The following is a 25,690-nucleotide window of genomic DNA, read 5'->3' on the forward strand; positions in this document are numbered from 1 at the left end:
TAAAGGGAACATATTCCCACCCTGATACACCTTTCTGTATTTTGTCTGCCTGGTGCTATAAAATAAACATATAAGCCTATGGGGAGAGAAGAACCTAAAATATCCTGGTTTGGCTCCAGTAAATGTGAAAACTGAAGACAGGCTTGCACCAAAGCTGTGCAGAAAAGCACTCCGGAAATTTAGAGTGGCTCAGGCATAGATGTGCAGCATTCAAGTTGATAGCATAACTCCAAATGTCAGCGGTTAAGAGCATTTAGGGTTTTCCCAGTATGTTCTTCATTCTGGTTCTTGTCAATCTGCTTTTCACACATGTCTGTAATAAGCGATTTCCCTCCTCCAGCTTCTTTCCAATCTATTCTTTGTCTCCTATTTCCATCTATTTCCCTATTTCATTCCACTTTGCACTCTTCACCTCTTTAACCTCTTCTTCATCAGTCAGATCCCTTCTTGTGTCTATACTCCACAGAGGCAGTCTCTGACCTTATTACATGTGGTCTCTCTGCCATCCTTCTTACACTGTTATAGGAAGCAGTCTCCAGCAAGAATTTTAATGAAAACCACTCTCAATAAAGCATTTCCTTCAGAATGTTCCTTTGAAAAATATGTAAAATCCAAAGATTTTACACTAAAGTTCATATCAGAGAAATGGTGTATCACTGAGGTTTTTAATAAGATACAAGGGAAAGGATGAACTTCAGGAAAAATCCTGAATTCTAGATGTGTTTTTTCTCCATTCACAGTAACCCTGAGCTGTTTAAATAAAGCCAAACATTGTACTGTATTTGATCATTTTCAAATATTTTAGTTGTTTTCAGAATGTCATTAGAATAGGTCAACAGTTACAGTCCTATATACCATAATGCTAGCTAACTATTAAACTTCTTTGCTGCTGAGGTTAATTGGCAATAAAACTTACGATCTTACCTATGCATCTGTTTAAATAGATTTCAGTTTTCCTATTGCAGTCAATTATTGTGGTTTTCAGAATGAAAGGTAAAAAAATACCCCATATCTATTGATCTGAAATATAGAAAATGAAAGAGAAGAAGAACGATATATGCGCTCCCAGTGTGCATTATTTTTCATCTCTGGTGCTGATAAAGCAAGCACTCAATTTAGTGATAAATCAGCATTAAAGTGGGATGAATGGACTCAGATATTAAAACAAAGCCAGCATGAAACCTTCTAAAAATAAAAACTCCTCTGTTATAGTCTCCTAGATTGCAGGGTATACGGGGACTTCTATTAAGTGCTGAGATTTTACTTCAAATGCATGTCATACTCAGAGTATTTCTCATTGTATGAACTAGGGCATAGCTTATTACAGATAAAGAAGAAAAATGAAATGACTAGGCTGCCCAGTAGGGAGAATGCTAACTTAGAAGTCAGCAGTCTTGGATGCTCTTATCAGCTCTGTGACTTTCAGCCCATCCTCATCCCACCTGTCCCCAAGTGCCTACTACCACGGCTTAGCTGCCTTTGCTTGCAGCTGTGGTGAGTAAAAAGCTGTGGACCCCTCTGGGGACCAGTTCAGATGTTACTGGACTAAGTTAGATGGTGGAGGTGCCCACCTGGTTCTCTTGTTTTCGTTTTGTGTAACAGAATGGGTAGCTGGGTTCAAGCAACAACCCTGGTAGTGTTTACTTTTCTAACAACACAGATGTCACCACAGGACTACTTGAACTGGTGTAATGCAAATATAACATTTCAGTGAGAAAGAAAAAAACCGTCAGCTGAATTTGTGCATCATACAGATATTGTCTTTTGCTGAATGCATACACAGGGAGAATGAAATCTTACTGTTTCTGGAGGAATAATGCACTGTTTTTTCTCAGTGGAGGTCTCTTAGTCAAACTTGTTCAACAAGATTTTTGCTAATTATTTTGCTAACTTCTCTTAGATTTCATCACTTTTTGTACACTGGATGTGCCTGAAAAATGACTCCGTCATTACATCAGCCCAGCCCTCGCATCTCTTTTGTCCTCCCCCCACTAGCAACTTGAATCTTTTGCTCATGCTTCATGCCAGCACTCTCCTACCAAAGCTGTCAGTGTCCCATTTAATCTGTGATAAATACGAACTGCTCCCAAGTCCATTTGCCTAGGGAATATCAACTCTATCTGCCACATTTAAAAATGATCATCCCTGTTGTTAAGAAAAACAACAACTCAAAACACCACCCTTGACTTTTCTCATTACTTACGGACTGAAATTTCCCCATCTGTCTTTCCTCAGCTGTGTTCTTGAGAAAGAAATCCTATCTTCCATTTCCTTCCTCCCCAGTGAGCATATCCTCATCCACTATGACAGCTCATCTCAGTGTGACTACTCATCTCTAGGTAGTTCCTTGCTCCTAGCTGTAGGTCTTTTTATTTCTGCCCCTCAGCGTACCTAATGGTTTTTTATGCCTTAAAAAAAGAGCCCTTTAGGTCACTCTTCCTCCTAACCATCCTCCCTCAAACACTTCTTTTCCATTTCACTTCTTTCAAAGATTTTAATTTTTCTCCTTCCCCCTCTGCGAGAGAAGTTAGTTCTTCATCACTGTGTATTAAATGATTCATTCGCTGAGATATTTCACGGCAAATTTCATTTCTCCGACACCATCGGTCTCTGTCTGTCTCTCTTGATTCTGTCAACCTCCAACAACTGTAAACTGTAACTTTCTGTTCAACTAAAAGTTTCAGGCTCTGGGCAGGAAAAGCCTTTCACTCTGAACCCATTAGCAAGCCCCTTTAGCTTAAATCTGTGTTCACAAGGCCTGGGATCTTGGAGCCTTTGACTCCGAATTAGCCTTTTGAACTCTTGGGAGTTTATTTCGTTAAATTTATTGATTGCTGTCACCTGTATATAACTAACATGTTCTTCTACTTTGGTCCAAGTTCTACCGGAAATCCTCATTTCACGTGTTCATCACTTCCTGGCATGACAGAATTTGGTGGTTTCTTCCATGACATTTTCAAATCCCAGTCCTACTCTGAAGGTCTGGGGGCCTGGGAAGGGCACGCAGTGGGGTTGGAGGAGATGGGGTATCAGCACACTTGCAGGCCCCTTGGGGTACTGTCCCATGCTGTCCGGGAACATGAACTGCTTCCACCAGCTCCATTAAATCCATTTTCATCTTTGAGTACATGAAGGACTGAACTTCCAGACACACATCACTTCATTTCTCATGACTGAGGCTACACGTCCATTATTCCTCAGTCTCCTGACTCAGACCCCCTCCGTGTTCATGCTGGCGATATGCAGAGGAGGAAGGAAAAGAATGAGATAGAGGACCCATGATTCTTCCTGTACCAGTAGAGGAAAAAGCAATCCCAAAGCAAAACCAAAAGGCAGAGCTCAAGATTCCATCTCCTAGGAAGTCTGATTCATTGCAAATACAGGCTTGAAACAGGTGGGAGATTGGCCTTTTGAAATTTCAAATTACAGCTGATCATCCTCTTAGCTGGAGGGGCAAGGGGGATTTGAGATTCATGCTGATGATGAGCAAAATAATGCTTCCTTACCCATCCCTCCTTGGGTTTAGTTCTTCCTTTGGTAACGGTAACAGCTATGTTGGTTTCAAACACTTCTTGTCATTGTAGGCTGCAGATGCCTGCAGCTCCACACAGTCCTGGGACCCACCTCCCAAAAGTGGAAGATGATCTGAAGCCTCCACAGACAACCCCACAGCTGTATATAGCAACAGCAGCTGCTCTGCTGCCTTAAGTAATGCCTTGCGAGGCTTCAGGTATGCAGCAGTTGCCACTGTGCTCCCTGTCAGGAATCACAATTATCTTCATAAAGAAGGGAAGAGGAAGACTTGCGCCGTGTTTCTTGAACTCTGGCGCAGAGATTCACCCAAGCAGAAAGGAATGGCAAGATGCATTTAACCTCATTAGTTTCAGTAGGGCTGACTTTGTGCAATCCATCAGTGTACAGATACATTAGGGGAACTAAACTATTTCCACATCTCATTTACATAATGGATGGGATGTGAAATGAGTCCTATGGAAGAGAAGCGCCCTGGAGGCACTAAAGTTTATCACAATATGTAAGAGTTCTTTTAGATCATTGCATTAAATTTCCACTAACAAGATAACAAATTAATTGTCTGTATTACTGTACTAACCCAAAGCGGATAAAGTGTATGATTTCAGCAGAGGAAGGCAGCTGTTTAAGACAGCTTGGTGGTTATAGGAGGAGGCAGAAGAGATTAGTACGTCTCCCAGCCTTCGCGTGCCAGGATGCCAGCCCTCCTCCTGCCCCTTTAAGAAATCTGGCTCTTCTCTAATCTGATGTTGGACTTGAGCTTTATTAGTGAAGTGAGGGAGAATGAGTAAATCAACTGTATCAGACAAGCCTCAGGACATCTGGAAATTGATCATTCTGCAGAAATAAGCACTCTGTGTTTATTAGCTGGGAGTTCATCACTATCGCTTCTCTTTATCCAATTCCTAAGAGATTTCAAAGCTATCATCATAGCATTAGCTCTTCTGACTGTGCTACTGCAGATAAAGATCAGAAGATCTATCTAATGATGGCTTTCTCTGTCTCCCCCTTGCTTTCTCTAAAGCTATCCTGATTTAAAAAAAAAAAAAAGAAATAGAAGTAGGAAAATAGCTGGAATGAAATAAAGCAGTCTCCGAGTCTTAAATTTTTGCCTGTTGGCAATGAGAGTAATTTTTTTTTATTATTCTGCAGGAACTTGGTTTTATTCAGGGGGACACATCCTGCAGAATAGAAAATCCTGCATAGAAGAGGTGGAATTTGAAGTTTCTAATGTGGTGGTGGAAAAGGGAGGAAGATAAAAGGACCTAAAGCCATAAAGCAGTGCTGTACATTGAAAGTACAGTTATTTTTAAATGATAATACATGTCAGATAGAAGCCAGGGAAATGAATTCCATAAGTTAGAAAGGTAATAATATTACTTTAAGAAGAATAATTACCTTCCTTAACTACATTTATCACATAGTAATTCAGTTCTCTCTTCTGGAATATGATGCAATGCCAAACTTTTGACTGATTTATTTAAAATCAGCCTTAAGAAAAGATTCACCCAGATACGAGTTTTCTTCTGGTTCTTTATGCAAAACGGAGGAGTTATCAAAATGCAAATCCTATGACTAACTTAATGTTTAGATGTGCATTCCTGTACAGCTGCATTGCGTAGCTACATTGTGCAAAGACACCAGCAGAAAAATCATCTCTAAGAGTTTTCCGATAACAATGCTCAGATGCATAAACAATTTAAGTACAGCTGTGGATTTCCAGAAATCTGTGGGGAGTATGAAAGCCAATGCAATGAACTCTCTAAAGAAAAATCTTCCCTAGCAGAGGCTTCACTGAGATCAATTTTTATCAGCTGATTTTCTCTGTTTTCCAATGGCAAATTAACATTTATTGTCTCTTTTGAACTGGCACTTAGAGTTCCAGCCTGGGTGCGCATTGTGCTAAATTCTGTACACAAATTAAAGAAGAAAAGGTGGATGTTGTCCAAGAACCTTTCCATATAAGTACAAGATGAGGAAAACAGATGAATGCAATAAGCAGAGTGAACATGATTTACCAGTAAAGCAAGGATAGTTAATTAATCCGTTTGTACAGAGCCTAGCACAATGGAGCTAGACCACATTACTTGCAATGTAAGTACTTAATAACAACAACAATAATGACTAGTCCTTTAAAATTAATGTATTAATTATCAGTCAGAGCTCATAAGTTGCTTAGCCAGTGAATGAAGAATGCAGGTTTTTTATCCAAAGTATCAGGGGACCCATAAATCTTTAAGAAAAAGGCCAGTTTCACATCAGTCTTGTGTTCCCTCATACACACGCTTTCTGCCAGTCTGCCCTGAACTAGAATAATGCTTCTCCTTATTCACCCTTTTATTTATGATCATTATGATTATTTATTTATAATCATGCCATCATTATTTTCAGTTCTTGATAATCTCCTTCATGTCTCCCCTTGCTTTTGAAGCTGTCCGTTCCCTTTGCCCTTTCTCATTAAACAAATAACGGTTAGGTACAAGTCTTTCATGGAATGAAACAGGCTCTAATTTGGAGGAAATGCACAAAGATCAACAGACAAGTGGTAAATAAGATCTGAATCAGGACACCCATATACTACTTCTTGTTCTCTCACTGGAGCAGTGGCAAAGGATAAAATACACTGGAATCATGGACGTGTGTGTGAATTTTAAACTCTGAGCCCCCTGTGATGGTGTTGCAGATGATTTATTTCCACCTGATCCAAAGATGGGTCGAACTGGAGGGTTCTCTTAGGTAAGGCCTTCTGAACAGAGCACCCCAAATGAGAAGAAAAAATCCAACGAAAGGCGATGACACCGCGCTAGCAGGTCCATCCACTCAAGGGACAGACCTCCCACTACTGCAGCGTGAATCATAGCCTTGTGAGCAAATCGCTGCACCTCCGTGGGTTTCCAACGGTGCCTCCGAGTCTCTGTTTGCATTTTCGTATCTGCGAAAGAAACCTGATGGTTCTTCCTCATTGGCTGTTCCAGATCCATAAATTACTCCCGTTCCTCAATTTAGATGAGAATTTCAGTGAGGTGAGTGATACAGACTGAAGAAACCAAGTGCCTAAAACAAAAGACAGATGGCTGAACCCATGATTCACTGGTGATGAGCCGCAATTGGGCCATGTAGACTTTGAAGTAATTCATTACATTTGTATCTCTTCTGTAGGAGGAGGATTTTCCTCAATGATTTGTATGACCTTGCTAAACCCGGATAGGTGGTAATTGAGCAGCAACTACTTCTTCAGAAGAAACAGAATAAAAATATTGAAAATATTGACTCACCCCAAAGGCAGTAAGCAGCACTTTGGTCTTTGACCTTTAAGCATCCTAGGGTAGTCAATAACCTGGCTGTTAGATGCTGTGCCTGCCACTGATTTTGATTTGGGAGTAGTTTAACCTTGAACCAAGATCCAAGTAACCACGGCAACAGGAAGTCGGCCTCTCCATCCAAGGAGTGGGAATCCATAAATCAAGGTCCCTAATGCAAACACTGTGTGCAGGTAGAGATTTGAGAGGATAAGTGGTTTGTGAGGGATTACCTTTGAAAAAATGAATGACTGTCCCTTGATATGTTGAAGCACAGCTTCACAGAGACTTTTTTTTTTATCAGTAGAGGTCAACAGGTTACAGCTGCATGTTTTCATACGGCTCTTTATATAGGCCCTTCAGTTTAATTAGAACCAGATGTTGAATTTATGAGGTTGTTAGCATTATTATGTACCATATGCACATGCATATATGTGTATGTGTATTGATACATACACCCACATATGCGCATTTCTTGCGCATAAACTACATTCATGAATAAATAATGTTAAGGCTCAAACTCAAGCACTATGGCGTAGTGAAACCTCAGTTTTGCATATGCACAGCTCCATAGTGATGTGATCCCATAGGCATAATTACCTAGTCAAATAGCCCAGTTATTATGGGACACTGCTTTATTCAATGTATAGCGCTCACCTAATGAACAGATATTTGGTAGTTGGATTTTCCTCTCGCTATTTAGTGTGTGACATCATGTCTCATTTATTCCACATTTCTAAGCCTTGGTATGAATAGATGAATGTTTCATGAATGTTGATAATTTTATTTTCGCAGCACTGCTCTTGAGATGAGGGGTATATTATTGTTCTCATTTGCAATAGAGTAGCTGAGCAGAGAGAGATTGAAGTTGAATGGATACAATTTGAGATGCTTAATACTGGATTTGAGGCTCTGGAGGGATGTGTGGTCTAATAGGCAGAGACTCCTCTGCGTATCTCCGCCAAGCCATGACCTTTAATTCTGTCTCGCTCCTGAATATTTCTGCACTCAGACCCATTCTCCTCCATTAAGTCCACAGGTTGATATCAGGTCACAGGTTCATCAGGACTCCTTTCCCAGACTGGCCCATTCTGTAACCCTGTCTTTCAGACTCTTCTTACCAGTGCAATTCTTCTGTGCCTGAGTCTGCTGGAGATCTCTTCCACAGTTTCTGAGACAACCCACAGGTCTCCTGATATTTCTCATTTGATCTGTAAGAGACAAAGGTAGGGACTGTTCATAGCAGCTCCAAGATGGAAATATAAGGAGATGTTGGTTGGTATCTGGAGAGGCTGAGCACAGCCAACAGACACAGAAGTTTATGCAGCAGTTTCTGGCTCTGCTTTGAGATCTTCTTGATCGTCTGGGAAAGGATGAGGAAAAGGCTGAGACACTTAATGTCTTCATTGTCTCAGTCTTTAGTAGTAAGACCAGTTTTTCTCAGGGTACCCAGCCCCCTGAGCTGGAAGACAGGGACAGGGAGCAGAATGAAGCCCCCATAATCCAAGGGGAAATGGTTAGCGACCTGCTACACCACTTAGAAACACAAGTCTATGGGGCTGGATGGGATCCACCACGGGTACCGAGGGAGGTGGCAGAAGTGCTCGCCAAGCCACTTTCAATCATTTATCAGCAGTCCCGGCTAACTAAGGAGGTCCCACTTGATTGGAGGTTAGCAAATGTGACACCCATCTACAAGAAGGTCCAGAAGGAGAATCTGGGGAACTACAGGCCTGTCAGTCTGACCTTGGTGCCGGGGAAGGTTATGGAGCAGATCATCTTGAGTGCCATCACATGACACATACAGGACAACCAGGTGATCAGGCTCAGTCAGCGTGGGTTTATGAAAGGCAGGTCCTGCTTGACTGACCTGATATCCTTCTGTGACAAGGTGAACTGCTTAGTGGATGAGGGAAAGGCTGTAGATATTGTCTACCTAGACTTTAGTAAAGCCTTTGACAGTGTTTCCCAGAGCATTCTCCTGGCGAAACTGGCTGCTCGTGGCTTGGATGGATGTACTCTTTGCCGGGTAAAAAACTGGCTGGATGGCCAAGCCCAACAAGTGGAGGTCAATGGAGTTAAACCCAGTTGGTGGGCGATCACAAACGGTGTTCCCCAGGGCTCAGCACTGGGGCCAGTTCTGTTTAATAACTTTATCAGTGATCTGGATGAGGGGATCGAGGCCACCCGCAGTAAGTTTGCAGACAACACCAAGTTGGGTGGGAGTGTGGATCTGCTCGAGGGTAGGAAGGCTCTACAGAGGGACCTGGACAGGCTGGATCGATGGGCCAAGGCCAACTGTATGACATTCAACAGGGATAAGTGCTGGGCCCTACACTTGGGTCACAACAACCCCATGCAGCGCTACAGGCTTGGGGAAGAGTGGCTGGAAAGCTGCCCGGTGGAAAAGGACCTGGGGGTGTTGGTCGACAGCCGGCTGAATGAGCCAGCAGTGTGCCCAGGTGGCCAAGAAGGCCAATGCCATCCTGGTTTGTGTCAGAAATGGTGTGGCCAGCAGGAGCAGGGAAGTGATTTTCCCCTGTACTCGGCACTGGTGAGGCCGCACCTTGAGTACTGCGTTCAGTTTGGGGCCCAAGACAGACCTTGAAGTGCTGGAACGTGTCCAGAGAAGGGCAGCGAAGCTGGTGAAGGGTCTGGAGCACAAGTCTTACGAGGAATGGCTGAGGGAGCTGGGGTTGTTTAGTCTGGAGAAAAGGAGGCTGAGGGGAGACCTTACCTCTCTCTACAACCACCTGAAAGGAGGTTGTAGCAAGGTGGGGGTTGGTCTCTTCTCCCAAATAACAAGCAATAGGACAAGAGGAAATAGCCTCAAGTTGCACCAGGGGAGGTTTAGATTGGATATTATGAAAAATTTCTTCACTGAAAGGGTTGTCAAGCATTGGACCAGGCTGCCCAGGGAAGTGGTGGAGTCATCATCCCTGGAGGTATTTAAAAGACATGTAGATGTAGCACTTAGGGACATGGTTTAGTGGTAGGCTTGGCAGTGTTGGGTTAACAGTTGGACCTGATGATCTTAAGGCTCTTTTCTAACCTAAATGATTCTATGGTTCTGTGATTCTAGGTATCAGGGTACTTGTGGGAACTCTTTGAGGAACTACCAGGTGCTATCCAGGTGCAGCCAGGGGTAGCAGTGGGGGCACACTGCTGCAGGGGACAAAGGCCCCCATCTGCTGACCTGACCTGCAATCCAGGGAAGTTTGCTGCCGGCCTGGGGCTTGGATCAGGGATATTGTGGACACATACCAAACTAAATCTAAGTGGCAGATCAAATGAAGCAAAGGTAGCAGACTTGCATGAATGACAAAGGAGCTCCTGAGTAATGTCAGAAATTAAAAGGTACCAGAAAACAGGTGGAAGCAGGAACACGTGACCCACAGAACTATAGAGACAATGTCCAAGCATGCAAGGATGGGCTTAGGAAGCCAAAGCCTCCCTGGAGTTGAATCGAGCCAGCGCAGAAGGGCGCCAAGAAATGTTTCTACAGGTACATAAGCAGCAAAAAAGCAGCCTATGGAAAATGTGGGCCCACTGCTGAGTGGAACAGGGACCCTGGTGGCAGAAGACCCGCAAAAGACCGAGGTAGTTATTGTCTTCTTTGCCTTGATCTTTACTGGTAAGACTGGCCTTCAGGAATCCCAGGCCCCTGAGACTGGTGGGGAAAGGAAACTTACTCGTGGTGGAGGAGGATCTGGCTAGGGAACAATTAAACAAACTGGACATTCCTAAGTCCATGGGACTTGACAGGATGCACCCAAAAGTTCTGAGGGAGCTGGCTGGTGTCATTGTGAGGCCACTCTCAATTATTTTTGAAGGGTTGTGGTGATCTAGAGAGGATCTTAAGAACTAGAAGAAAGCAAATGTCAGTCCAATAAGGGCAAGTAGAAAGACCCAGGGAGCAGTAGGCTGGTCAGCCTCATCTCAGTCCCTGGGAAGGTGATGGAGCAAATAATCCTGGAAAACATTTTCAAACATATGAAGGAGAAGAAGGTGATCAGGAGTAGTTAGCATAGATTTATGAAGGGGTGTCACATCCCAATTTCTCAGGATGATGACTCAGGTTTGCTGATTCCCAGGTCAGGATTAAGGTGAAACAACACCAGGGATCCTTTAACTCACAAAACTCAACTTTTATTTGCTCACAACAGGAATTGGCATGCTCACCACCAAAACTGGTGTGCTCACAACAAAAATTGGTATGCTCACAACAGAAATTGGCACGAAAATATTGTCAGTAAGCTGTGCAACATGTGCTAACCATGCATCACCAAACATATATTACAGGCCTTGCTTATCTGGGAATCAGTTCAGGGAAGACAATAAGGAGAGCCCTCCCGTTGAGTCATGAGGTTCAGAGCAGACCCCCTTGCTTTCTAGACTTCTTCTCAGAGAGGAGCCCAGGGGCAGCTGGATCCATTCTTAGTCCCAGACTTGGTCAATGGTTTATGTCTAAAGGGATGAGGTGTAGGGGTTATGGAAAAGGAAAAGGGAACGAGAGAGAGGAGAAAGATTTCACCCGTCCTGGGTCCAGCGTTGGTTCAGTCAGCCAAGGGGTCCTGTTCCGGTGGGCTTGTGCCCATGGGGCTTCAGTTTGTGTCCTTTTATCATCCTTGCCCCTCCTTTGGGCGGGCATTAAGCTAATTAGGTGTCATGAGGGGTTTGTGAGCCTTTGGGCTTGGGGGTCTTTTGGGGAGGAATTTCCCCTTCCCTGCACGGTGAGTTGTCCACCCTCTAGCACACCCTCCCCCTCCTGCTGCTGATGGGTGCTGATCTGCTTCTTTTCACCTGGGGTTCCTTGCTAGGCAGAGTTCCTTGTTATCCAGTTAGTCGTTAAGCAGAATTTACCCCACCACAATGTTTGAGACATTAACTCTTTCAGTCTCTCACAAGGGGAAATCATGCCTGACCAATCTGATGTTGCTTATCTTGACTTTAACAAGACTTTTGGCACTGTCTTCTATAACCTCCTCATAGACAAACTGATGAAATACAGACTAGATAAATGTATGCTACGATGGACTAAAAACTGGCTGAACTGCTGGACTCAAAGGGTTGTGATCAGTGGCACAAAGTCCAGCTAGAGGCCAGTCATTAGTGGTGCATACCAGCATTTGATAGGGGGGCCAAAAATATTTAACATGTTAATTAATGACCAGGGTGATGGGGTAGAACACACCCTCAACAAATCTGGAGAAGATACAGAACTGGGAGGAGTGGTTGATATGCCAGAGGGTCATGCTGTCATCCAGAGGGACCTCGACAGGTTGGAAAAATGGGCTGACAAGAACCTCATGAAGTTCAACAAGGGCAAGTGCAAAGTCCTGCACCTGGGGAGGAATAACCCCATGTACCAGTACCTGTTGGGGGCTGACCAGCTGCAAAGCAGCTTGGCAGAAAAGGCCCTGGGAGTCCTGGTGGACACCAAGGTGACCATGATCCAGCAATGTGCCCTTGCAGCAAAAAAGGCCAACAGCTTCCTGGGCTACATTAGGAGAAGTGTTGCCACCATATCAAGGGAGGTGATCCTTCCCCTTGATTCAGCACTGGTGAGGCCACATGTGGAATACTGTGTCCAGTTCTGGGCTCCTCAGTACAATAGAGACATGGACATATGGGAGACAGTCCAATGAAAGGCCACAAAGATGATTAAGGGTCTGGAGCATCTGTCCTATAAGGAAAGGCTGGGAGAGCTGGGACTCTTCAGCCTGGAGAAGTGAAGGCTCAGTGGGAGCTTATCCATGTGTACAAATGTCTGATGGGGAAGAGTAAAGATGGTGGAGCCAGACTATTCTCAGTGGTGCCCAGTGACACGACAAGAGGCAGTGGGCACAAACTGAAACACAGGAGGTTATGTCTGAACAACACATTTTTACTGTGAGGATGAACAGGTTGGACAGTGAGGTTGTGGTCTCCCTTCTTGGAGGTATTCAAAACTGACCAGACGTGGTCCAGGGTAACCTGCTCTAACTGACCCTGCTTGAGCAGGGTGGGGTAGACTAGGTGGTCTCAAGAGGAGCCTTCCAACCTCAGCTGCTCTGTGATTTTTTGAATCTTCATGTAATTTAATTGCCAAAATCTGATGCATTTTATCCGAGGCCCATGTGCAGGTTGAGGTTTGAAAAGAGAAGGAATTTATGGAGGATTGCCTTTGAAAAATGAATGGCTGTCCTGGCTGTGTTGAAGCCCAGCATCACAGAGCCTGGGGGAGATTTTCATAAGTTGGCAAAGACACAACACAAAGAAGTCCTCACCCTAGCAGACTTTTGCTTCAGTCTCATGAGAGCAGGGCTACTGGATTTTTACAAAGCAGTAACTGCTAGGAGTTTTCTAAAATGGGCAAAAAAAATCCGAGTCTTATTGTAAAAAGTAACTGAGGCATTTTAGCTGCCTTTCCACTTGGTAAATTTATAATCTTATAGATATATATGCAATATGTGTACACACACATGAACACATACAAATATTACATATAAATGGGTGGATACACATTCAGGTGTATTAGGTAGAGATCTAATACATAAAATTTCAATCCCAGCAGTTTAAATTTGACACATTTACAAGCAAACAAAATGGGTTCAAATCATAAGAGAGTTTGAGAAACATTTTTAAGTAGGAATCTACGAGCCCTGAGTGCATAACTTTTATTTTCTGGAATATTTGATTTCTTTGTTATATTTCTACCACTCATTTATTCTGCATTGTAATCCTTAGGTAGAAAAATGTATGACAAAGTGCTTTTTTAAACACTCATCTCTTTGATGAGTTGTAAGGTAAATTTTCATTAGGAAGGAAATTCCTAAAAAAAAAGTGTAATATGCTTTAAATAGGGAATTGCGTATTGAGGCTGTTCCTGTTGCCTGCTCCATACTCACATGAAACACCCACTGAGTCTGGTCATTATAGAAGAGAAGCACATAAGTATGTGTGGAGAATAAACTGCCCAGGGAATGACAAATAGACAATCCCACTAAATAGAGATATGAAGCATGTCTGTCTTTATACATGTATCAGGGTGTGTGTTTGCTTGGAGAAGAAAAAGTAGTAATGTGGAATTATTATGTTGGTTTACCACTGTTTATAGAGATCAGTGATGGTACAACCTTAAGCAAAATTATCAAAAACAAATAACAATGATGATCCTTGCTAGTATCAAGGCTGTATTACAGGAACGTACACAGGGAAATATGGAATTATGTCGGGGTAGCAGGGACAGCAACTGACTACTCTTTTCCAGATATTCCCCAGACCTGTTACTTTATCAATGTTCATCCAAACGTTGTTTCCTTCCCCAGGAATTGCAGGTCCCCACTTAAAAGCAGACCAGACTTCACTTCATGGTAAAATGGAAAGTTCTGCCTGTAACATGATGACCAGAAGGAAACCAGCAGCTGTTGACAGTGTTGCAATGCCGACTCCAGTATTATCTCTCCTACCTTCATCAGCAGCAACATCTGAAGCAGGTAATGTTGTTTCCCTCCATCCCCTCTATTTCTTCCCCACCATCTTCCTTCTGGCACTGCACTGAACAATATGTGCTAGTACTGCTCTTCCTGATTGCAGAAGTAGCTGCAAATGTGCATATCTAATGTGATAATCAGGCTGTAATTTTTCTAACACATTCTTATCATGATCATATCTTGGCATATCAAATCTATTTTATTCACATACCACTACTTGTGCAATAATGAGGACACAAGTAGCACCAGCCCGTATGGTCTAGCGGGGGACTCTGAAGCAAGACTCTTGGGTTCCTTTCTCAGCCCCGTTGTTCATTTATTTGAATGTTCCTATCCCTGTAGCATGAACATGCCGAATACACAGTGAATAGCTAAGGAGCAGCTGAGATTTCTTTCTGCATACTTCAGTGATTTTAGCATAATATTCTGTCTTGCAAATGCGAAATTGTCTGGGGCAATGAACAGTGATTTAAAATATATCAGAATAAATAAGTCAGAATAACATGTTTTTCAATCAACTTATATTTTGTGCTTCTATTTTGAATCCGATCAGAAAGGTAATAACTTTATACAGTCAGAAATTGAGCCAAGTCATTCAGGCATCATCATGCCTTTTCTTGGGCATGGATAGAGAAGTTAATCTTGCATTGTGTCTTAATTTCCAGTGAATGGGGAACCCACAGTACATTACCCTACATGCAGCCATTAGGAGTTTCATAGTCTTGTCAAACCTTTGATTACACATTCACAAAAAATGCATTTGTATTACTGAGTTATGGAACGATTACATATTTAATTATTCAATTGAAAGTGCTGTTTCAGTGCACTCCTTTTGATTTTCCTCTCATTTCCTGAATAAATAGTGAAAACAAGGGTTCCATGCTGTAAAGTAGCCCCTGTAAAGATAAATTTTTATATTAAAAAATCAGGATTCTCTGTTTAGTCTTTAATACTTTCCTATATATAAACTGAGGACAGATTTTTAATGCAGCGGAGAATGAAAGCACACAAATATTTTATGATCAGTTTCAAGATGAAAGTGTATGCTTGACTGCATAGTTCATTCTTTCCATTTTCAGAAGTCTAATTAAATTGTTGGTTTATCTGTAGCCCAGATGTTGAAATAATTTAGTTGAAAACTGAAAGAAACTGTGTTAATGGGAAAACAGGACAGTGCTATGGGTTTCCTGTAATTAATAGGGAGCTCTTTGAAAATTCCTCCATTCAAACCAAGTCGACAAACTGAGCCCAGCTGTTGAGCAAACAGTCTTCTCTGTGCCATGTTCTTGCAAGTGGCCTCGGGCAACTCTGAAGGGATGGAGAATGACAGGCAGTAAGAAGGATTTTAGAGCTGCAGACATAACAAAACCATCCAGGATAAAGTTAGGGGACCGATGGAGAACTTCCAAGGAGTCTGATCTACCTGGGCTCACCTCCTTGTTCAGTACTACTGTGCTGGGGTGGGTCCTCCAGCCTGCTCTAAGCTACCCTTGGAAGTATATATTTTTGGTAGAGATTTCTCTCTTTGCCTCAGAAGCTATTTCCAACGTCATACCAATCCTGCATGACTTCCCAGCCTGCAGCCGTTTCAATTTGTCTTTGTGAGACAGAGCCTCACTGCATCTGTGTACCCCGGGGAGGGGAGAAACACCGGGCCTCTATGTGCCGTGTTTTAAATGTGTAAAGCTGTGTTTTAAGACTAATGTTGGTTCTTGCTTGTTTGGGGCAGCTAGGTGAATTTGTTTGGAGAGTGGGAAAAGGATGAAGGAAAAGTACCAGCGCCTGTGCTGTGTCAAGTATTTCTAGTTTCTCTTCACTTTGGGCTAGATTTTGCCAAATAGCTTCAGGCTTTCACGGAGGTAGCACATGGCCATACAGCCTGGGGAGGTATAAGGACATAACTGTGCCCAGGCAAAAAATTATCCCCCCATGCATCCCTACCACCTGGAGGTTGCCACCACATTGTATCATCTCTGTAGGAGCATATTCCCTTTTTCCTATGCCTGCGTGCAGACATAGTGTTACTATTCCCCGCCTCCTCTTCAACCCCTTCTAGATTATTTCCACCAGATAGATAGAGTAAGACGAAGGTCTTCCTCCCAGTGCAAGATTTCCACGTGCAAACAGCAAAGTATGTGCAGGAAGAGAACAACAAAGCCTAAAAACAACGCAGACCAACTTGGGTCCAGGGTTGGGCAGGGTCTGTCTGGATAAACTGGAAAAGATTAGTACTTAGCTTTGGTTTTCAGCAGAGCAGTATATCACATGGCAATATAGGAAAATATTTTATATCAAAGATTGCTCACCAAGAGCTTCCAGATGAGTTGATAACACCTAATGGCTCTCACTTTAATAGTGGTTTATTTTGGCAGATCTCCCTGATATTTTTTCATATGCACACCTCATCAAATCTTCCCCCGGCAGACTCATCAGACTCTTTTCCGCATAGTCTCCCTACACCAAATGTAGAATCAGATGTCCCTGACTCTTAATAGTCAAAATAATAGTGGGTTTCCTAATATCTCCTTTAAAAAGCCTGACTTGAAAGCATATTACTTATTCAGTACATGCATTCTGACTATTGGCAGACTATGTAACACAATTCAAATACTTTCTGGAGCTTGCAAGTTCAGAGGCTTGCTAGGAAGAAAAGCAAAAGCGTTATTAGTAGCTTCTAACAAGCTTCCTGAGAAAGTCATAAACACCCCAAAGCATTTATAAAAGAAAAATTAGTGCAGTAAGCCAGCATACAACAACACAGAAGTTTTTTTTTCTAAATGACAAAATGAGTTTCAGTCTAAAAGAAAACAGACTGTCAACTTACAAAGTTTTAGGAGGGCAAAAAAGTATCTAAATGACGTGACGGAAGACACCAAGAGTGGTGTTCAGCTTATCAATTTACATGTAAATGTAGGTATCTACCCACAATTGTCTGCATATCAGTTAATTTTGGAGAACTAGGCAGTTTGGCAGAAAGCAGATGCCTACCTTTGCTCCACTCAGGCACTGTCTACTCAACATCAGGCTCCACTTAGGACACTCAGCCTGGGTGACCTGGATCTCTTCGGTGCTTAAGACATCCATTGGATTTGGCAGGACGGACAGGAGACCTGCCCCTTCCTTACCCAGGGTGTCAGGGTGTCATCATCAGGGTGTCAGAAGATGTCCATGGTCACCTTCAATTGCATTGAGTTCCCATTTTAGAAATGGAGGTCATCCTCTACCAACTATACAGACCAGATCTCCATTGACTGCGATGGGGTGGTAATACTAAGCTGCAGAAACAACCGACTACAGATAAATCTCAGTAAAGACATAAAATCTTTGCAGATACATGGCTAATGCTTCATTTCAAATTCGTTTCCTGTCCTTTGGCTTACTTTCTTTCCAATGAAAGTTGAGAGCAATGCCAAATCTCCTGATTTTGCCATGAACCTTGCAATTTTTCCTGTATTTCTGCTAAATTTCCCATCTTCAAGTTTTCCATCATCAACTGAAAAATTTCAGCTTTACTTTCTGGAAAAAAAATTGCATCTTCTATATGGGAATTTTCAATATGGGAATTTAAAAAAAAAAGTCTTGAATATGTGCCCTGACAATAGCAATAAAAGGCAAAATGTGGACACCAAATATGAAGTGTGCCAAGTGTTTGATTTCTTAAATCTTTTGACCTGAAGCTACTCTCAGGACCTGGGAGGGACTCAGAGTCAAATGCTTAGGGCTGGAAATTTTGGGACTATATATGTCAATCACCAGTGAGGCCAGATGAGAGTAATCATTTTGTGTGACAGGGATTTAATCTTTTTTTGATCAGATGGCTGAGAAATAGCTCACTGCCACTTATCCTTAGGGCTCTTGCATCCACACTTTTTAGGGGTGACCTACTTGAGAGGAATTTTGTGCAACTAATTAGCTTCTCCTGAGCAACTTGGCTATTTCATTTCCTTTTTCTTTGGTACCAAAATGACTGCATTCCTGTTTTCTTTTGTCCTCTGTGAATCACAAACTACAAGTGGGTTTTATTTTTCTTTTTGGTGTGGGGAGTGGGTTACATATGGAAAATGTATTTTGTTTTGTAATTAATGAAAACCAGACTTTGGGAAGTTGGCCATCCAGGTCTTTATTTATAAGAGAGCATATGTCTGTGTTTTGTTTATGACTCACTCCTACTTCTTGCATTGTAACTTGGGTTTGTTTACACAAGCTCTTTGCTGAATCCAAGCAACATGGTGGTATAAGAGCCAATAATTTATGTTCTCCAAGAGGGGAGGCCAGTGAGTGAGGTTTGTATGCTGAATCTGTCATAGCCCATAGCGAGCAAGAGGAGATTCTACCACTTGACGGCTCCTGGTTATCTACAGAAAACGCTACAATAGCAACTTTATTTAAACTACTGCTAGAAGATTAGCCTGTTAGCCATGAAGGGAGTGATAACCCCCAAATGAACCTTTCTCGAAATCTTGGCTGCTCTGGAAACTTCAAGGATTTCAAACCCAAATGACTGCTTGACAGTCAGGTGTAAATTAAGTTTGCAAGTAGATGTGGGCTGAGGTTAATTTAGCGGGATGTTTTATTCTTTACTGAAAAGAAATTCTGTACTCCATCATTTCTTTTCCAGCAGCGCAGAACGGATATGTCAGGAGTGAAAGAGAGCACCAGTTATTGCAATAGCAGAATTAATACATTCTGTTTCTCCTGCAAAGGGGTAGTTACTTTTAATCTGTGTGCAAATCCTGAACTCTGAGCAGATGCCATGGTCAGTAAAGGACAATGAGACAATTTAAGAAAAACTAGCAAGGTCTCGTGTCCTAAGCAAAGGACCAGGAGCCAAAAAATGCTGGGTACTCTTTCCAGCTCTGACAATGACTCACAACGTGACCTTGGCAAGAGACTTAACTACTTTGGACTTCATTCAGATCTAAAGTGAGTGATCTGAACCAGGAGTAACCTTACTTCGGGGGCCATTAAAGTCAATTATATGACTGAGTAGTTTCAGCTAGTATCTGCAGAGATGATAGTAAAGAAACCCAGGCAGGGGTAATGGATTTGCCACAGGTGAAGTGAATCACACAGCTTGTCTGTGCCCGCTGGTTTCAGTAACAAACACTTTTCATACTACCTGGCAAGAATTAAAGGGCGGGATGAAGACATCAGCAGTATATGTTTGGGGTATAGAAAGTTGAATAGTTACAGTGGCCCAATATGACAGCTATGCTAAGCAGCCCTTCCTTTCCTCCCACTAGAGGCTGAGAAATGAGAATGAAGCAAACCCACGGTAAAACATTGCTGTAGAAAAGCTTTGCTCCTTTAGAAGAGAGGATAGACGGAGAGAAATCTCTGAAGACTGCTTAATAGTCAAAGTTGTGTTTTCATCTAGGACAGTAAAAAAGGAGGTAACAGCAATTCTTCTGGGACTGTAATAAATAATCTTTTAACTTTTTTTTTAGTTGCTTTTCTATGCAGAGTCCTTTCTCACAGGCATCACTTCTTCAGTAGTCATATTGAGCCTACTGGGCTTGCCAGCATCTAGTGTTCGTGATGCTGAAAGCAGGCAAAGGAGAGTTTCCATTCACTGTTGCTTGACCTACCCCATCTCTCCCCTTGTCTCCCAACAGCCAGCCCACCACTGAAAAAAAGGTTCAAGCGCCGTGAAATTGAAGCAATCCAGTGCGAGGTGCGCAAGATGTGCAACTATACCAAGATCCTGTCCACAAAGAAGAACCTGGATCACGTGAACAAGATCCTGAAAGCCAAGCGGCTGCAGAGACAATCAAAGACAGGCAATAACTTCGTCAAGAAGCGGAGGGGGCGTCCTCGGAAGCAACCCCTTTCCTTCGACGAAGACTCCAGAGACCAAATGCCCGTTCTGGAAAAATGCATTGACCTTCCCAGCAAAAGAGGTCAGAGACCGACACTCAACCCGTTGATATTGGAGCAAGCAGCCACTCAAGATACAATCATGGCCACCATCGAGGCTGTTATACACATGGCTCGAGAGACGCCACCCCCGCCGCCTCCTCTCCCTCCTCCCCCCCCTCCACCCCCTCTCCCTCCACCCCGGACCCCCCGGGTCGGGAAAAGGAAAAGCAAGTCCCCACAGGAGGAAGAGGAGGACGTGAAAGTGAAGAGGCACCGGAAAGGCAGAGGGAGCGAAAGCGAAGGCCTTCCCTAAGGCCAGCGCACCTCATGGGATGTCGGGTGCCGGTAGTGGGGCACACCGGGACTGAGGGACTGGAGGCGCGTGGTCCGCTTCGCCCCTGCGGCAGCACCAGACTCACTCGTCCCTTCGGCGGCCGGGACCCGTCGTGTAGAGCTGTGCCAGCCGGGGTTCGCATCTTCCTCTTCATCGCTTTGGCCCCAGCCCCCCCCAGGAAAGAAGGGGAGAGGGTGCGGGAAAGGTTGGGGGGGTAAGGGGGGCGGGGGGGGTGTGTGTCAAAATTGGGGAGAGCGTCTTCTTTGCAGAGTTTCCAAAACTAATCAGCATCTCAGCATTGCTGTTCTCATACCGTACCCGGAGGCGGGAGGTCGTCCTCGCAGAGAGCTGAACGTTGTCACTAGGGCTGCATGCTCGACTCCGATTCTGTTTGGCGGGCCAGGTGAAACTAAGAGTAACAATACCATAGTAGAAATCACTGTAAAAAAGAAAAAAAAGAAACAAAAAAAAACCCAACAAAAAAATAGTGTAATTTTCTCAACTGTGATCTTGGTTATAATCTGTTTGAATTTTTTTTTTCCAGTTTTATATACCTACCAGGCTTTGGGGCAGCATAACCCAAAATGCCTGACTCCTGCTAGAACTATATATTTCTTTCTCATTTACTTGCCTAGTTACAACTAGCTGCAATATAGGCAATAGAGAAGTAGAGCCTTACACGCGTGCACACTCATTCCGAGTGCTATCCCAAGGAACAACGGAATATCACAGAATTTAAAATAAGGTGTACATGGATATTCAGTTATGATAGCACGTTTCTACGAAGCAACTTGGCATTTTCAATGGCATGTGAAAAAGGGGTCATCCGTCAACCAAGTTGTTTTGATGCTCGGTACATGTGAGTAGAGAACAGCAAGACACTTCTGGGGAATAGAGTTATAATAAACATGGACAAAATCACCAAAAAAAGAATATAAAAAAGATAAAAGAAAAAAAATAGGACAGAAAAAATAGAGTAAAAAGACAGGGCCCAAACCTACCAGTTCTTACCACCTGCAATTCCCAACGAAATTGATGGGAAACCCAGGATCTGAATAATTTGCATTGGGTAGCAATGCCTTGATATGTTCTTTTAAAGAAAATAGATAAAGTAGATTGTTTTAAAAAAATAGAGAAAAAAACCCTATGGAAAATAGGTTCTTTCTTGGCAATTATTTCTTAAAAAAGAAAAGGAATAAGTGTTCTTATCTGAAAATAAAAATAAAAATGTTCAAAGGGTATCACCACTGCAATTGTATTAATGCCACTTTGGACATGTTCTCCAAGTTGTGGTTGCCTTAATAAACTAAAAAAAATTTTTTTTTTGTACATAATGTAATTATAAAGCTCTCAGTCTGCATGGATGCAAACTGTGTGTGACAAATCGTCTCTTTAAATGGTCAGTTCAAATTGTACATTTCTCATTCGAGTTGTACGTTAGCCATTGATTTAACTTGGGTAAAATACCCAAGCTCCATTTCCACAGCCCAATTAAAATGTTTAACTAAAACAAAGACTGAACGTGAAACTCTTCCATTGCAGTAACAATGCTTTTAAAAAAGAAGTCAGTTGTTGAAATTTGAAATAGGTACTTTCAACTTTATTTCATTTCTTTTTAAAGTCCTTCAGTACACTCAACACCTGGCATGGCAAGATGGATATTAAAATGGGAGGGGGGAGGGAAAATTCCAGCAAGGGAGAGGGGATTGGAATTATTTAATGATTCACAAGCCAACTGCTTTTCCCTTTTTTGAGAAATCTTTGAACTGGCTTATTGCCAAGGAAACTTCAAATAGCACGACACTAAAAACAAACAAACAAACAAACAAACAACAAACCTAACAAAAAGTCCCCACAAAAAAAATATTGTGTTTCTATTCTGTTATTTATTTACAAAAATCATATCAAGACTATGGTGTTAAAGGGACACTGTAAACATACAGCTCATTATTTTTAGAGACTGATTTTTCTTCTGTGATAGCACCTTAGCTTATTAAAACCGAATGCATTTGGGGTTTGGATTGGGTTGGGGGGCTGGGAGAGGGGATTTCTTTATTTTATTTTTAAAGGCTGGAACAAATCTTGAGATCCTATCTCCTTAAAATTGATAAGAGGGATCGCAGAATTTTGTTTCCAATTTGTTTTGCATCATTCATCATACTCATCTGTGCTTTTTGTTTTCCAATTAATGCAGCTTAGAAATAAACTGGCCGGTTGCTCATTCTGTTACAACCAATTTTGCCTTTCAGTTCTCTTGAATTAGCTCAGTGTTATTGACTGAAGTTGTAGGCCTGCAGAAAAAAAAAATGCTTAAGCCTCCTCGAGCTCCTCCCTTTTTCCTTAAAAAGCATTGGACTGAGGTTTAGTGGATTCAGAAATCTTTTTTTTCTCTCTCTCCTTTGGGCCTGAAAGTAGGTGACAGTGTTGCTTAAAAAGCAAGAAAAACTTTAAGTTTGGTATTCCAGGTAGCCTATAAGCTGAAACTAAGCCAGACAACAACTTATCCTTAGTTTTATCTTCAGTGATCTCTTCATTAGCACTGAAGGACATTTCACTGGGTAGTGAGTGGAGCAAAGGTCCGAAAGGACCAAATTCTGTCACTTGAACGCCCATCGTGGCTTCAAGAAGTGTCAGACCTTACGGAGTGCCGATAAGGGCTGGATTTGGGCTGGACCTTTCTGGATGCACTGGGCTGCAACCACCCCAGGGAAAAATCACTGAATGGCTGCTGCCTCCCATGCCTCTGAGCTTTGGGAAAAAAAATGCTCTTCTCCTTCCAAAAAGTGCTATCCAAAACGCTGCTAGAGGCAGAGTGCTTAAGAAAAGCATCCACTCAGAGGGTACAACCCCATATACCCTCACTGAGCAAAAAAATTAAGAGGTCCTTTGGGCCTAGAGAAACTAAGGGTAGCATTCAAGACTTGGTAGCTGCAAACTGTCAGCATGGGATGGGCTCTATCCAGACACCCAAGGTTTGGTTTTTTGTTGCAAGACAGTGCTGGTAGAGCAGGTAGCCTTGGCTGTTTGTCCAAACAACAGCCCGGTGCAGCCGGTCCTGGCTGGCAGGAAGATTAGCTTGTTAATTTGTATGAAAGCAGGCTGAAAATACTGTTAGATGGCACTCAGAATTTGTGTTCTGCATGTTGCATAGTCTATAAATATGATAAGCAAGTTGCTGACAGAATAATATTATAAGGCGATGTACTACATGCAGATCATAAAGGATTTAGTTTTAGGGCTTAAGGCTAAAATCCCACTCCTGCAGTTTATTACCCAACAATATTCTAGTAATGAGCTTTTTGATTTTTTTTTTTTCCCCTACCACTAGGAAGATTTACTGAGGAACTCTCTAAATTCTCTCCACACATTTCCAAGAACTGTATAAAACTGGGGTGAAAGCCCTTTTGCTTATTAAGACCAAAAAGACCTTTCAAACACCTCCGCTGTGTCACAGATTAACACGCATCTTAGCATGCTTCAATAAAAACGCAAAACAAAATCATATGGCTGTGAGCCATATGAAATGAGGCCATGGGTTTGCATCCTCTCCGCGGGTCTTGTATTCCTCAACCCAGCGTAAAACCAGGAATGGGGAAAAGCGTGCGGGGAGAGAGGAATAAAAAACAACCACTTGTGTCTCCAAGAGCTTCATACTGCCAGTTTCTTGAGCCCTTCAATATTAAATTTTCTGTGAAGCACCTTGCATGTTTTTGGGTAACTGTCAAAAAAAAAAAAAAAGAAAAAAAAAAGAAAAAAAAAGTGATAATAGTCATCAGCTACTAGGGTATCCTACAGAATGGCCCATGACTCTCCACTTGACAGCAATGCTTTGGACCATTTGTGTAGAATATTCTGTTTGTGTTGTTACATTTTTTGGGTAGCGTCTGGTACAATGAGGTGCTGGTTCGTCACTGGGGCTTCTGAGCGCTACAGCAATACGACGAATAAACAGGAATCGCTGTTCCATACACAAGGATTTCCCCAACTCTTATTTTCACAGGCCCTGATTCAGGACTGCACTTAAGCACGTTTAAGTAGCATCCTGAAGAGTAAAAAGAACAACAAAAAAAGACAGGAAAAGAAAAAAAACCAAAATAAAACAAGATGGTTTTCTGAATTGAGAAAACAAACATCATGCCCTTGCAATGCCTCTTCCTTCCATATCATCCAAAAACTGGGGTGCAGCAGTTCTGAGATAATTAGAAGCACATTTCAACAAAGGACACATATTTGAGATCTCCTTAAGATGCCTGCCTAGGTTGTATAAAACACTACGTAGAAAAAAAAAGAAAAAGAAAAAAAAATGTAAAAACATGAAAAAGAGCTGCCAATTGGACAACATGGGGAAGCAGTTCAATCCCATGTTGGTTTGTTTTACTTTTCTTTTTCTTTATTTTTTTAAGCTATTTCTTAAATAATAAATGCACATGAAGTGTTAAATATGTATATACTGTATTTCAAAAAAAATTAAAAAAAATCAAACGAATGGGGCACAAGATTGTTCTATAAGTCGTGCTGGCTAATTTTTAGTTTGTATTCATAAGTGGTTTTTAAAAGCCTTTTTTAAAGTGTAATTTGCATGTTCTACTTTGATTGTATGTAAACATATTTTAGAGCAAAAAAATGTATTTGTATTTTATTGAATATAGAGGCAAGAAAAAAAACTTGTACATTGTTTGAAATGTTCTTTTTGTAACAGTTTTTATTCATGAAGCATTTTTGTACATTTAAAAATGGATATGGACTTGATGTTCTTTGAGGCTTAGATACATCTGGCATGCTTTAATGTCATGCTCCTTCATGATCTTAGATGTTGGTTTTTAAACATTTTTTTCTAAAACAAAGCTCAGTCTTTTCGCTACCAAATCAGGTTAGCACAGTATAGAGCACTTAACTAAAAAAAAAAAAGAAAAAAAAAAGTTAATCCTATTCATATGTTATTCATTGTGTGAAATTAAAGGAATTCAATTCAGTCTAACATGAGTTGTGAATTCTTTTGTCTTATTTTCCATCTGTTTCCCATCACTAAGGAGTTTAATAGCTTTTGGGATACTAATACCATGCATTCACAAGCCCTCTTTATGGTAATGGAGAAAAACATGCTTTGGTTCTGTTCTTTTTTTCTTTTTTTTTTTTTTTATTTTTCCCAGAATATCCTTAAAAGTTAAAAATGGACTGTGCCATGGGCCCCG

At 42.0% G+C, this 25,690-nt stretch overlaps 1 protein-coding gene across 3 annotated transcripts in view; it reads left to right on the top strand.

Annotated features, from left to right (window-relative positions):
* Window positions 1–25,476, top strand: part of SETBP1 (SET binding protein 1) — a 265,135-nt gene extending 239,659 nt beyond the window's left edge. For all 3 annotated transcript variants that reach the window (XM_052777332.1, XM_052777333.1, XM_052777334.1), the window contains 2 exons: window positions 14,141–14,308; window positions 19,921–25,476. In XM_052777332.1, coding sequence (XP_052633292.1) covers window positions 14,141–14,308; window positions 19,921–20,477 — 725 coding nt within the window. In that variant the 3' untranslated portion in view covers window positions 20,478–25,476. The remainder of the gene's footprint in view (window positions 1–14,140; window positions 14,309–19,920) is intronic.
* The last annotated feature ends 214 nt before the right edge of the window (window positions 25,477–25,690 follow it).

The sequence above is a fragment of the Harpia harpyja genome, chromosome Z (genome assembly GCF_026419915.1).
Source record: "Harpia harpyja isolate bHarHar1 chromosome Z, bHarHar1 primary haplotype, whole genome shotgun sequence".
Classification (NCBI taxonomy): domain Eukaryota; kingdom Metazoa; phylum Chordata; class Aves; order Accipitriformes; family Accipitridae; genus Harpia; species Harpia harpyja.